The following is a 13,784-nucleotide window of genomic DNA, read 5'->3' on the forward strand; positions in this document are numbered from 1 at the left end:
AATTGGAACCAAAGACATGATCAGTGTGCTAATGTCCACGCAAAATGATGTAAGCCTTACTGGCATTAAGATTAATTTTAATTACTGGACATCCAGGATCTAACCTTGCATAAACCATTGAAAAGGGCTCGAGTTTGTTTTGGGGCTAGTTCCATATGGACACTGGCCTTGTATTGAGGAAAAGCCAAGTTTAGTTTTGAACATAAGATGGAACCTCAGGGGACAGAAGAGGGAAGCTGTAAGGAGAATTCCCCTCATAGGACTGAGAAGCTTTGACTATACACCATGCTATAAGTGTCAGAACAGGATCTGATGATCCACAGAAGAACCAGGACCAAAGAGTCCACAGTGTGTCAGGTGTCACTGCTAGCCTGCAGAGCTGAGCTGTGTTGGGTTTAAATCCAGACTGAAACTTCTCATAAATGTCAGACTGGAAGACTGCTGATTATAGACACAAGTAGGAACTATATCAAATCTCCAGATGCTGTGTAACATACCAACTCTATAAACTTTGAAATCACATTTGCTGAGGAAATATGTTCTGTACAACATTACAAGGAAATGGTCATACGACACGAAAGTTTAAGTCCAACTTCTCTGAGTTCCAATTCCATTAACTGGTTAGAAGAGACACAGGCACAAAACAAACCACAAACATACATATATAGATGATGATGAAATGATGAAATCATTTGCGCACAGTAACTTTAATTTCATCGAAGGTTTATCATCAAGGTTTTTCTTCAACAGGTCTGGTGAGGTCTACTTTCAGCACCTCAGCATCTCTCTGCCCCCTCAGACCTTGCAGGTATGTCTGAGGGTTGGGGACGTTGCTCCCGCCCTCTCTCATAGTTTGAGAGGTAGCTTCCTTCGGCAGCCATGTTTGGCTAACGTTGTCCCGTCTCATGTGGCTCAGGTTGGTCTGCATTGAGTGAGTTACTGTAGTCCGAATATTAGCCTTAGATTATGGAGCACAAAAGAGGTTTATTAGACTGAAAATAAAATAATGTCAATCTGTGCTGCAGCAGTAGCACAAACTACTAGAGATACATTAAATACAAAGCAGAAATCAGTTTGGTCTTAATCACCTACAACTCTTAACTCTACAAAACCACTCAGACCACCAGGCCACCCCTTATGAAAATATATTTACTAATGTATTACTGGAAATTTACTGGAAATGTATTCTAATCTATTCTTTTCACAATACATTTTCTAATATACAGTACAGACCAAACGTTTGGACACACCTTCTAATTCAATGGGTTTTCTTTATTTTCATGACTATTTATAAGGCAAGAAATCCCACTTATTAAACTGACAGGGCAGGTTGACCTATGAAGTGAAAACCATTTCAGGTAACTACCTGTTGAAGCTCATCAAGAAAATGCAGAGTGTGTGCAAAGCAGTAATCACAGCAAAAGGTTGCTACTTTCAAGAAACTAGAATATAAGGGCTATTTTCAGTTGTTTTACACTTTTTTGTTTAGTGCATATTTCCACATGTTATTCATAGTTTTGATGCCTTCAGTGAGAATCTACAATGTCAATAGTCATGAAAATAAAGGAAGCTCATTGAATTAAAAGGTGTGTCCAAACTTTTGGTCTGTACTGTATATTGTAAATGCATTGATTCATGTATTATACAATATATTATATATTTGTAATGTATGTTTATATGTATCCCAAAATAGTTTTAATTTTATATTTACAAACACCTACCATAATGTCATATGATTAATTTGGAAAAATGCATTGGTCATATATGTAAATATGTGTTATATGTATCTTCGATATATAGCAGAATATTTTTACGTATATGGAAACATAAATAATACTGGCAGTACATGGTAGAATATATCAAGTATATGAACTGTTATTTATGGGAAGCTGATGTAGATTGTAGACTGCCATAGGGCTGGAAGACTGAGGTGAGGCTGCTATATTGCGCCACCAGCAGGCAGGGCAGGTGAAGTGTTTTGCCCAAAGACACAATGACAGAGGCGTCCAGAACGGGGATCCAACCAGCGATCCCCTGGTTGCAGGATGAACGGCATGGCTGTGCTCACTGTGTCCACCTTGGAATTTTCTTTTGAATTACATTTTTTATTTACAGTTTTTATTATTTTCCCCTTTACTATCAACAAAATTATGGACAAAAATGGTCTTTTGTGTCCAAACATCCTGCATGTAGCAAACATCAGTGTGTCTGTAGGGGTGTGCATGTACACATATATGGTTTACACTTATAATGCATTGGAAAATATAAATATTAAATTTCATACACGGAAATATATTGCTAATGCATTGAAAGATATATCCAATATGCTGCGCTCCATTTTGGTTTCATGCCTGTGGACACTGTTAAACATGTATGGGTCTGGCTCACCAGTTTAATGGCTTTTCGTCTTAGTTCCCACTCATTCCACTCGTATGACTTGTCAATGTGTGTTTCCACTGGGTGGGTGTCAGTTTGTATTCCAATTTCCCGCTTGTTGATATGCATAGGCCATAAACTCTGCCCTGGTTCTTTCTGCAAAAGCAAAGCAGAGACATCGGCTGAGATCAGGAACGCTGTGTTCCTAAAGCTAACAAGGGAACAGATCATATGCTCTCAAGATGTATTCAGTTTACTATGGAACTGAAGAGTTTAGTTGGTGTTACACAAAAAGGGAAATACATTTTACTGTGGAGTCTCATTTTCAAAACGAAACTACTTTCTTGGTGAAATGTTCCTAACTTATAGAAAAGAACAAAGAGCCATATTACCCTGGTAAAGATACCAACCTCAGAGTATGAGCGCGAGCTGGGAAGCTGCTGATGGAGTCTGAGAAGCTGGAAAAGTTCTGGGAATAATTTGGATTTTTCTGCCACCTGAGCAACAAAGTCATCTGGAGAGGAGGCAAATGCCAAAGCTGCCTCCCGGGAGCTGAAAGCATAGAACCTCTCCTTGTGTTCTAGAATCCCAATAGACGGATTTCCTGCAAAAATAGCATTTACTTTATTTGAAGCCCCAAATTAACTACCCCCCCCCCCTTCCCAGTTTCTTTCTGATATGAAATTGGGGCATGGAATAAAAAAAAAGAAATGTTTTTGTATTTATACATGCATGTCAGTACTGTAGTTATTTGTACTCTTGACAACAATAAATGGAAAAGCTTACTGACTGTACAGCAATGAAGCTTCTTATAATGTGAATAAATGGAGACAAGGTTATCTAATTCTGTGATTTACTGATCAAAGTGTTTGATCTCACCTACACATGAACAATTAAGTCCACCACACTGAGAAACAGTTTTTAGCCATTAGCCATTAGCCATGCTGAATGCTGCTGTGATCAATTTGACCTGCTCAGTTTTATGCCTATAATTTAGTTCAGTTTTAAGTCAACTTTTATCAAAGGATAAGTAATTATTTATTGCAGTTTTTTAAGTGAGATGTTTTTTATCTGGAGAATTGCACCCAGATTGTTTATTGTTGCAAAGGCAATAAAAGTGCTATTCTATTTTGAGGAGATGAATGTGATTTTCTTTGTGTTTTAGGTGAGCACTACCTGGAAGTAGCAGACCGTCTCTGTTCACGAACATGTAACCACAGAAACCATTGTACTCCAATGGCAGCTCCTTCAGTCTGTCATTTGCATGAGGCAGGAGCCAGGACTGAGTGTTTAGCAGAGTCGGGTCAATCTGCTCATCTGGAGGAGGAATCAGAAAATAGTAGAAGCCTGAACAGTCAAATCCACTGTCACTCAATAAAGTCTCCTTTTCTAGCCTTTAACTAAACTTGATCAACATGTTTCATTTGTACATTCAGGGTTGACTAAGTTAGTGACATTGCCATACCTGAGGACACAGCCAGTCTGTTGGCGTCGGTCTTTACTTCTGTTGCCTCCAGCAGGCTGTTCAGATACGCCTTCGAAAACCTCTTAGCCTGGGAGACGAGGAAGGGTTTGAGACCGACTGTGATGTTACTGAGAATGTGCAGCAGTTCTGCCTCATCCTGGAGCTCAAACCACAACTTTGTCACAGCCTTGAACAACGGCTGAAAAAACAAGGTTCAATAAGTAACTGATCAGTAGTAGCTGTTTCTACAATATCAAAGATATACAAGACACAATGCACAGCAATATGAAGCTCAGAGGAGACAGATTTTAGTGTTGCTGCTACTAAATTATAGAACAGTCTCCTATTGCATATCAGACCTGCCCCTTTAAAACTCTCTGTAAAAAAGACTTTTATTCCTTGGCACAACCTGAGACATTTGCTTTTACTTCTGTTTTAGTGTCTTTCTGACCTTACTGCTGTTTTAAATCTATTTTCTAAGATGGCCAATATTGCCTAGTTTTTACCTTCCAGTGTGATGGAGGTGTGTGGCTGTTCTAACTGAAGAACTGTGTTGTTCTCGCTCTCTAGCTGTGGCACACACAGCCTTTAGCAGCGTCCATGCAGGGAGCTGTGACAACAGCAGAACATTCAACGCATATATTTTGTGATGATAATGTTGTCTAATTTGGGGTCTTCAGGTAATCTTTGTCTGTGATTAACATTAGTTTGGTGAGCTGAAACATTTAAATGGAACAGAAAAGACAATAAACAGAAAATCTGTAAGAAAGTGAATACTTTTTCAAGGCTCTGTATGCGCCTAGTACTGTGCACTGATTTTGAATGTATACAGTAGCGCTGATTTTGATCGGTGTTGACATGATGACGCTAAGTTTTGGTTGGTTGGATGGTTGGTTGGTTGGTTGGATGGACAGATCTGCTACAAACTAAGTGCCTACTGTACCTTGACACAGATAAGACCTTTAGCTAGACCAAAAAAAACAGCAGTTATAATTTTTCACCTAATGGTGATTTTTTGGTCTTTTGTGTCTTTTTTTTTTTTTTTGCCAAAAGTGATTTTGATTTTAAAAAAATCACCACCTTTTTGCCAAAAGTTAATGTAGACTAAAAAAAAAATTAAAACAAAGACTTAAGCCATTATTTTAGGAAAGTGAAACCTCCACCCGCCTGTCCATGGTGGTGGACACAGGCGGTGTTGGGTTTTGCTCGACTGGAAAGTAGCACCTTTCAAATACATACAGTATACAACATACTGAAAATACAGTGATACTTGAGTTTGGTTAAGGTCCAATAATCTTGAAAAATGTAAACAATTTTTATTCTAGTTTCAGAACTGGACCATGATGTTTGTAATGTAAGCATAACTGTTTGGTATGATAAACATATAATATTCTACAGAAACAAGTGTGAGCCTGTGACAGAATAAAAAATACTTTTATGAGTCAATGGAGCAACATTACTAATGTAGAAAAACAAAGATCAGACGTCAACAATGATCTTTTTGTCAGTTTAAAACATTGTGTTAACTTTATCCTGCAAGCCTGTACTGCCTCAGTGTGTCTGGGATTATCTATGCAGTTAATGCAGAATTTAAGAATCTGGTTTTTGCTCTCAAATATTTTCAAGGACATTATAAATCTTAGGATGAGCCCTCTCCATATTATCTCTTTGTCCAGGTAGGTGGATGGTTTATATGAGTGCTGTATTGAACCACTATAAGATGCTTTAGCTGTTGTAGCAGTAGATGTTGGTCTGTAGAGGATTTATTTTGAGGCAGCAGAGTAACTGAGGGCTTTTAGTTCTAAAGCACACCACAGATGGAAGGTAGTGTGCTTAACGCTGTTTCTTGTGTTTTTACCTCAAATATAACTCAGGACTCCTCCGAGGTTCATGTTTTTTAATTCATTTCAGATGATAAACATGTACACTAAAAGGAGGAAACGCTGTAAACTGTAAAGCACTTACAAAGACTGTTGAACCTGGTATGGCCATATTTGGCTGCACAGTTTCTCTCAACTGCTTCAACACAGAAGAAAGCTTAGGCTGTCGACTCTCCATACGCTGGCAACATATGCTCACATCAGACTGGCAGCAAAGAGGAAACACATATTAATTCTTAAGTACATATTTTGCTGTTGAACACTTGTATCATATAAACTGTCTTTAACCATTTTTGATTCATCTGTTGATCAGTTTTACTGATCCGTTTAATTTTCATGAAAAAATGCTGTCTTGTTTTATTGCATACTATATGCTGTATAACAAAATGACGTTAAAATATCTTGATATGATTATCTATGTGTGTGTTATCACAAAACAAGTTTATTCAATAGAAAATAATTAAACATTCTGTCAATTCTTCTACAACCAGATTGGTGACAAATTTCTTATGCTTTTCTCCCCAGCAGACATGGCTTTTAAAAATTTAACTGTAAATATGTAAATATTTAACTGAGGTTTTATTTTTATGTCACGTATTAGTATATATTTATGATATTCCATGAAGCTTTTAAGAAACATTTCACTGAACTCTTGATGAATTCTTTTGGTCCTTGTTGAAACGAAACCCGGTTTGTTCATCAATTTGTTCTCACATGTCTGTGATCAGATGTTACTGCAGTCCAGTTAGTCACCTCCTGAATTAGCCTTTTCAGGATCACTGTCATGCCAAGTATTTGTAACTATTTGATAAGCAGTCATTAATGCACATTTTACAAACACTTTTATCTCTTTAACAGCCACATTTTATTACTTTTCTTTCTCCTAACAATCACAGTTAAAATACTTAAGTTTTCAGCATCTTACAAACTCAAATATCTTGGTTTTTTGGGGGATTTTCCTACAAATTGATCAGTGGGGTTAAATATGGGTCATATTCATCTTGCAGTTTATTGTAACTTTTTCCAGGCCAACTGTTGCCTAGATGAATGTTGAGTGTCTCCACCCTTTTGACATGTAAATTTATGGTGACCACTCTGCCTACATTGCGTCTCTGCTTCAATTAGACACTCCACTGCAGCAGTCTCACTGTCACATGACCAAACAAACACCACATAACCCCCTGCCCCCTGCCCCCCATCCCCTCACATAGAAAGAAACATTGTTTGCTAATATTGGCCCACATTTTCTTATCAAAATAGCCCAAAAAAACAACCCAAGTATTGGCTTGCGTTAATGTTAGACTAGTTTTTTCTCACCTGTAAAATTTTTAGGAAACTTTCATGCTGCCTGACGTTGTAGAGAGCCTGTTTGAGCTGGGTGATGGGCATTTCACACTGGGCAGGCTGAATGTTGGGGTGTGTTAGCTTCTCCAGCACAGCCGTGTATCTCCACACCAAATCCTGTGTGATGCTCAGTTCATTCTTAATGCTTCTATCACCGACCTGAAGCGCTTCTTGGAGAACTGCAGGCACTGCCAGGACAACATAAAGGGCAGAACAAAGTGAAAAAGGACAACATTGGAAAAATATTTTACATATTTATGAGAAGTAGGAGGTATAAAGTTTTCTGTTAAGTATTTGCTGGAAATGATTATTAGCAAGAATGTGTTTGGCTTCATAGCAACAGAGTCAGGCCTGAGGGTCCAACTAAACTACTTATAAAAAATACTTTAAAATTGTTGTTAATTTATACAAGTTGTCTCATTGAGATCCAATATCTCATTGCAAGAGACTTGTTTTAATAAAACAAAGAAAATATTACAGAGCATACAGAGCAACAAAACAAGCACTTAAGAAATCTGACTATTAAATAAGCTAATAAAATATGAGTTAAGGACTGATTTATGAGGATCTGAGCATGAGAATGTCATCTCAGCTTCTTTGTTGGGTCAGCAGCAGTCAGGTCAGTCCTGGCTGACTGCTGGAATTCTTAGTCCACTAACTTGATGGCTGCATCATGTTTTCTTATAGGAAAGACTACATAATGTTGAGATCAGAGTAGAAATCACTACAGACGAGCCTACTGAGAGCATACTTCAGTTAAGTTAAAATGAATCAGTAAAGTATATAACTTATGCTACAACTACTGGCTTGACTTAATTACAATACTGATTGTTTCTTTATGATCCATTTGTCTAATCCCCTCAACACTGCAATGGTCTATTAAAGGCCTTTCTGTCAAACTTAGAACAGCGGTCTTCAGAAACACAGTGAGATAGTTCACATTTATCCTGTTAAAATCGATAAGGGTATATTCCACTGTCATAATGTTAAAATAATAACAGTGTTTGACTGAATACCAAAATTAAATATTTAATGCAACTGAATAAAAAAGACAAAATGAGACAGATAAGAAGACAGAATCATGAACATGGTTGGTTTCTGACTGAACAGACGAGGCTCCAGTATTAACCAAGCCTGGCTGTTAGCCGCCGCCTGGCTGTTAGCCTGGCTGTTAGCCTGGCTGTTAGCCTGGCTGTTAGCCTGGTCTGGAGCAGCTACTGAAATCAATGGGATGGTGAAAACCTACCACTCAGGCAAGTTGGTCATGAATCCTTTGCTGAAACTGCACAAGCAGCAAACTGGCTTCACTACATCCTGTTGTTCAACACTTTTATTCATATGCAGGGTTTTTTCAATATTCCCTCCAAATACAGCAAATCAAAATACTGCACCAAGCAGCAGACATTACACAACAAAGAACTTTACACACAAATGATTAGAATTTTGTACACCGAGTATATTTAGTCAAAATATACTTGGTCAAACAATACTTATCAATTTTAGGCAGTTTTAAAAAAATTTATTTTACTTTTAAATGTGACTTGGGTTGCACCAAGATTTTATTGAACCTTAATGAGAATAATAGCTGATTACTTAATTCGGTTTTATCTTAAATGCAAAGAAATTATATAATGTGTATTAATTATACTATTTGTGTCAGCTATTTTTAAGCTGTGTGCTTATGTGTTTTAGTTCTTTATTTAAAAATAACTCATCAAAGATCAACTTTTGAAAGACGTACTTAATTTGTGGAGGCTTAAAAGTTCCTCGTTTTGCTTGCTGGCTTCGTTGAAGATTCGGATTCCTGTTACAATCATGGTGAGCTCCTTCAGCTGCTGCTCCTTGTCTTTCTTCAACAGAACCAGGAACGCTCCCAGATCATTCAGGGGCAAGACACTCTGCAGCGCAGCTGGAAGAGGAGAAGAAGAAGAAGATAACCATCATCATCATCATCATCATCATCATCACTACAACATGCCCTCCACAGTAACTGACACATTCCACAGCCACATGGATTAAGGTGATGAAATATAGCAATAGCCAAAGAACATTCTGACTCTAGTTAGAAGCTAAATTTTCTCTGTATCATAAAAAAAAAAGTTACGTGAGATGACGCTCTCAACAACAAACTGATAGAAGATCTGCACCATCTGCTGCAAACCTTGAAGGATCTTAGTTTCCTGAAGAAGTCCAGTCTGCTCTGTCCTTTCTTGCTTCACTGTTGTGTCTCCAGTCCAGTCTGTTGTCCAGATGAACCCCGAGGTATTTATATTCCTCAACCACCTCCACTTCAAACTGATGATGTTTGAAGACGGATGGATTATGTCCTTTGCAGTTGTACCATAATCCATCAATCCACCAATAATAGATGATGGATTGAGCAGAGCTCTGCCTTCAACCTCTCCAGACTTGTCTGCTGTGTTCCTCAGCGTTGATGTTGCTGTTTTTTCTGGCAGTTATTTTTTTTACTGACCAGGTGAATCAAAAAGATTGTAAATAACGTATTAACTTATTAAATATGTACTGTATGTTAACTCACACTGTGAAGTTGGTGCCAAATCTCCAAGAGGAGACTTTTGCAGTTTGTAGACATTAACATTAGAGTATCATTTACTTATCATTCAGCATAATTTCTTCCATTTGTTGAAGCAGTAACCATAATCATAGGAATAACCATAAGTGCTTATTACAGCTGATGTGAATGTTTTGTCAATAATTTTGATGTTTATGTTGTAAAGTATTTGACTTCTGGTTTGAGCTGTATACTTTTATTTTTGATATTGCTGCTGCATAAAAGTTAGTTTGTTTCCCCCCAAATACAGCAGTTAGCTTGTTTCTCACAGAGCAACAAGAAATATTATTTCATACTGACAGCCCCTCTGAAGAGTCAAAAGGTGTGTTGATTATGAAAAGTATTTACATTTAATGTGTTTTTTGTCTGTTAACATGTTTATTTGGCATAAACATAACACATCATATAAATGGAAACACTGTAAAATGATGTGTTAAGTGTTTCAGCGCCTGGTGTGACATGTGGATTTCAGTGCTGGGATGAATGGGACGACTTTTGAAGGAATTAAATCTCATAAAACCATCACCTTGTTCGGAGCGGCACGCTACAAGCATGCTGCTTGACGCTGCAGTTCAAACGTGACTCACCATTAGTGTCTTGTACACAGCTGAAATTTGCAGGTGAACCTATTGCAGATCTCAGCAGGATGTAGGTAATTATCTGATGGTACAGAGTGTGGAAATCATCCCTGGATTTTGCTCTATTGTCTGTAATCTCCCGACACACTCCACTGAGTCTGTACTCCAGTATGCGATGGATCTCTGCCAGAAACTCACCTGCATAAAAAGTCGTCTATTACTCTTTTTAAGAAATAAAGTGATTATCTGAATTATTTATATAGTGCCTTTTGTATAGCATGTGCCGAGTCACTGGAAGACAGCCATTGTTTCTCATTTTAATGTAACCCTGGACATCAGTCATTGTTAGTAATTCTTCTTAGAACAAATAGACTCACTATCATTCTATGAACAATATCAAAGTTGTAATCAAAACATTTTCAAATACATTCAAAGATAAAAAGATAAAATTATGCCCCATGAAAAAATTCTAGAGTAGTCAATGAAACATATAAAACAGATTTAAAGTTTATACTTACATCGAGAGGCATAATTCATTTCAAAATAAAGTTGCATTTTGATGGTGTCAAGACCTGGGCTGGTTTCCTCTGTAAGCTTATCTAAGCAGAGCTGCAACCAGAAACAATTCATTAGGAGGCATGGCTGCTTCACATCTACTGTAAAAAGATCCTGTGAGGGATTTTCAGAATAAAAGTGTCACTAGCTCCACTGTGCTCTGAATTCCACTTCATTGCCCCATGCTCTGGGCAATGACGATTTTGCTTTGCACTGAGCGCAGCCAGTGGAGCAAAAAGTAGGTATGCACTCCATGTGACGCATAAGAGAAACACGCTAGAATGGGTGCCAAAACAATGGTGGAATAATTATTTCTAGTTTGTGCATTGAAAACCCTGCCAGGTGCAAATAGCGTTTCTGCTTACACCTCAGAAAGCATAGGCCTTTTAGTGCATTTTCACCCAGCTTGGAGTTTGAGCTGCAGCATTCACTCACTCTAAAGTAAAATTTGTTGAACTATGACCGAAGTGCACCATGACAGATAATCTAGAGAGAGGACATCTGTCCAACAGCAGTCAGTGGGCGAACAGAACTCCTTTACACTGGTCTCTATATCATACCATAAGTTTCTCTCCTGCCTAACTAGACCAGGTTTTGTTTATTTAGGCCAGGCATGTCCAAAGTCCGGCCCGGGGGCCAATCACGGCCCGCGGTCAGATTTCATACGGCCCGCAGTTTCGGTCTTATAATGTATTATTTATGGCCCGCCTGCACTGTGAAACAGAATAAATAAATCATAAAACTTGAAACTGTAATTCCTCCTTTCACCAAATGGTGGCAGCACCACTTTAATACTATCAGTCTGCCTCCGTGCAGCGAACCGCTCTCCACTCATTTCTGCCATGGCCACTGCAAAGAAAACAAGTTTACAGTGAGGGCCGCCGCTTTCAAGAGAGATGGGAATTATAACACTTCTTCACTGAAAATCAAGGCAATTGTGCTTGTTTAATTTGTAATGAGATGGTTGCCTTGTTTAAGGATTTTGACGTAAAAGGACACTACCAGACTAAACATGCTAACACATACAACAAGCTAACAGGAAGTGACCGTGCTGAAAAACTAAAGCAGCTCCAAGCTGCACTGGCATCACAACAGCGATTTCTTTGGGCCTGAGTCAAAAGAAAATACCACCAAAGCAAGCTACGATGTTAATGTTAATAGCTAAACATGGCAAACCTTTTACTGAAGATACATTTATCAAAACTGTGTTATGAAAATGGTGGAGAACATTTTGCCCTGAGAAGAAGCAAGAATTTGAGAAAAATGTTTGCCTGGCAGTAACAGTGTGGCACTGAGAGTTGAGGACATGAAACTGAGTGTTTTGAACGGCAACGTCTGTCACTATCAGCAGTGAAAAGCCAAAAGAACATTTATGCACTTGGATTTATGGCACTTATTTTTATTAAACTCTTGAGTAAGATTTGGTTATGAACCTGTAGATATGATACAAACTATTACTTTCTGAAAGATATTGTAAATGACAAGAGCAAAATTCACTTGTTTTAAAATTTAATAATAACAGACAACTTTGCATTACTTATAACTCCTGTTTAAAATGTTCTTGAGGCAAAGATATTTTTAAACTCATGTAAATTTAAGGTATTTTATACAGTTTGTTCAATGTTATCTGACTCTCCAGATATGAAAGAAAAGCAGAATTTCTGCTTTTAGAGTTGCCTGAGTGGCTTATATTTGGTTATTTTGTCATTTGAAAAATAAAGATAATTGTGACAATGAAAATTGTTTTATAACAGTGTGTATTTGCATGACACTTTTGTAGTTAAAAAATGTCCGAACAAACTATTGGACCCCAGGCATCTTGACTTTATCAAATCTGGCCCTCTTTGCAAAAAGTTTGGACACCCCTGATTTAGGCTATGACAGAACTGCAGATTAAACTTTGTTTTATCTACCAAAAAACCCTTCACCTGCTGTAGTCTGCTGTGGATGATCAGATTGCAGCACCAGTGTGTTGTGACTCACTGACAACAGTCCAAACTCATCACTACACCTACTGTATATGTTCTGATGTCTGGAGCCTGGTTGGCCTGCAGAGTGAGCTGCACCGTCACAAATACCTGTTTGAGTCTTTGGACGTCTTCTTCTGAGAGCGTCTGATCTACATCAAAACCGTTTGTTGGATTCAACACCACAGCTTTCACCTGAGCAGAAACATAACAAATACATTCTGGATATCAGAGCACATATTTTATGAAATAAAATGTTCTGTGATGGTCTCCATAGCGAATGCTGGTTGACATAAAGACTTGCAGCCGTTGTGCTGAGTGATCTGCCAGTCAGCTGGCGGCTCTGGGTTCCTCACCATGAATCCCGCCAGAGTTTCAGAAAACGAGTGTCCCCTCCTCACACACTCCTCCACTATTTCACAAATGATGGTTTTAATCACTCTTTCTGTCCGAGCCCGAAACATTTCTGCTGCTGTACAAAGCCGATACTGTAGTGTTTATAACCGGCTGCTATGGCAACAGTGAAATATAACGTTGTCCACTAGAGGACGCTGCCGCTGTGTTCTCGCTGTTGAACAAAGGCGCATCAAAAACATGGGACAGCAGTCATTTTACAAAACCAGACTGGTTTTTTTATGTTGAAGACCGTGTCAAAAAACGGATGAGCAAAAGTCTAGGTATTTATAGACAATATTACAAAAAATAGTTTACAATATCATTTCATCGTTTTTCCATTTGCCTGCCACTTTGCTCATGCCTGGATGTTCTTATTGACAAATAAGAATATCTTTATTCTAATCATTTAAAAGTCAAACAGGTTATGAAAAACATGTGCAATAAAGAAATAAAAAGTGCTTCATTTTCATGTTTTAATCAAAGGTCACAAAACATTGTAAATATTTATCTAACTTGCCATCACAAGGAATGTAAAGTGGTCTGAAATGTCCTGCTAGAAGTCTGTTCTGACTGTGGACTTCAGCAAACCCAGGGAGTTATTGAGGAGCATACAGAATCAATGAGTTGTACAGGAAGGAACTGGAGAAAAAA

The 13,784-nt window shown here is 38.0% G+C and overlaps 1 protein-coding gene across 1 annotated transcript; it reads right to left on the reverse strand.

Annotated features, from left to right (window-relative positions):
- Nucleotides 1-668: 668 nt before the first annotated feature.
- On the reverse strand, nucleotides 669-13,245 carry cfap206 (cilia and flagella associated protein 206). The gene is made up of 12 exons (XM_028039956.1): nucleotides 13,094-13,245; nucleotides 12,849-12,932; nucleotides 10,734-10,824; nucleotides 10,225-10,413; nucleotides 8,807-8,974; nucleotides 7,039-7,253; nucleotides 5,807-5,926; nucleotides 3,842-4,040; nucleotides 3,553-3,693; nucleotides 2,787-2,980; nucleotides 2,389-2,532; nucleotides 669-958 (listed from the first exon to the last, which is right to left on the reverse strand). The coding sequence occupies exons 1-12, from the start codon at nucleotides 13,199-13,201 to the stop codon at nucleotides 731-733; spliced, it is 1,881 nt and encodes a 626-aa protein (XP_027895757.1). The 5' UTR covers nucleotides 13,202-13,245; the 3' UTR covers nucleotides 669-730.
- Nucleotides 13,246-13,784: the final 539 nt, after the last annotated feature.

This window comes from Xiphophorus couchianus, chromosome 15, assembly GCF_001444195.1.
Source record: "Xiphophorus couchianus chromosome 15, X_couchianus-1.0, whole genome shotgun sequence".
In the NCBI taxonomy this organism is placed as follows: Eukaryota; Metazoa; Chordata; class Actinopteri; order Cyprinodontiformes; family Poeciliidae; genus Xiphophorus; species Xiphophorus couchianus.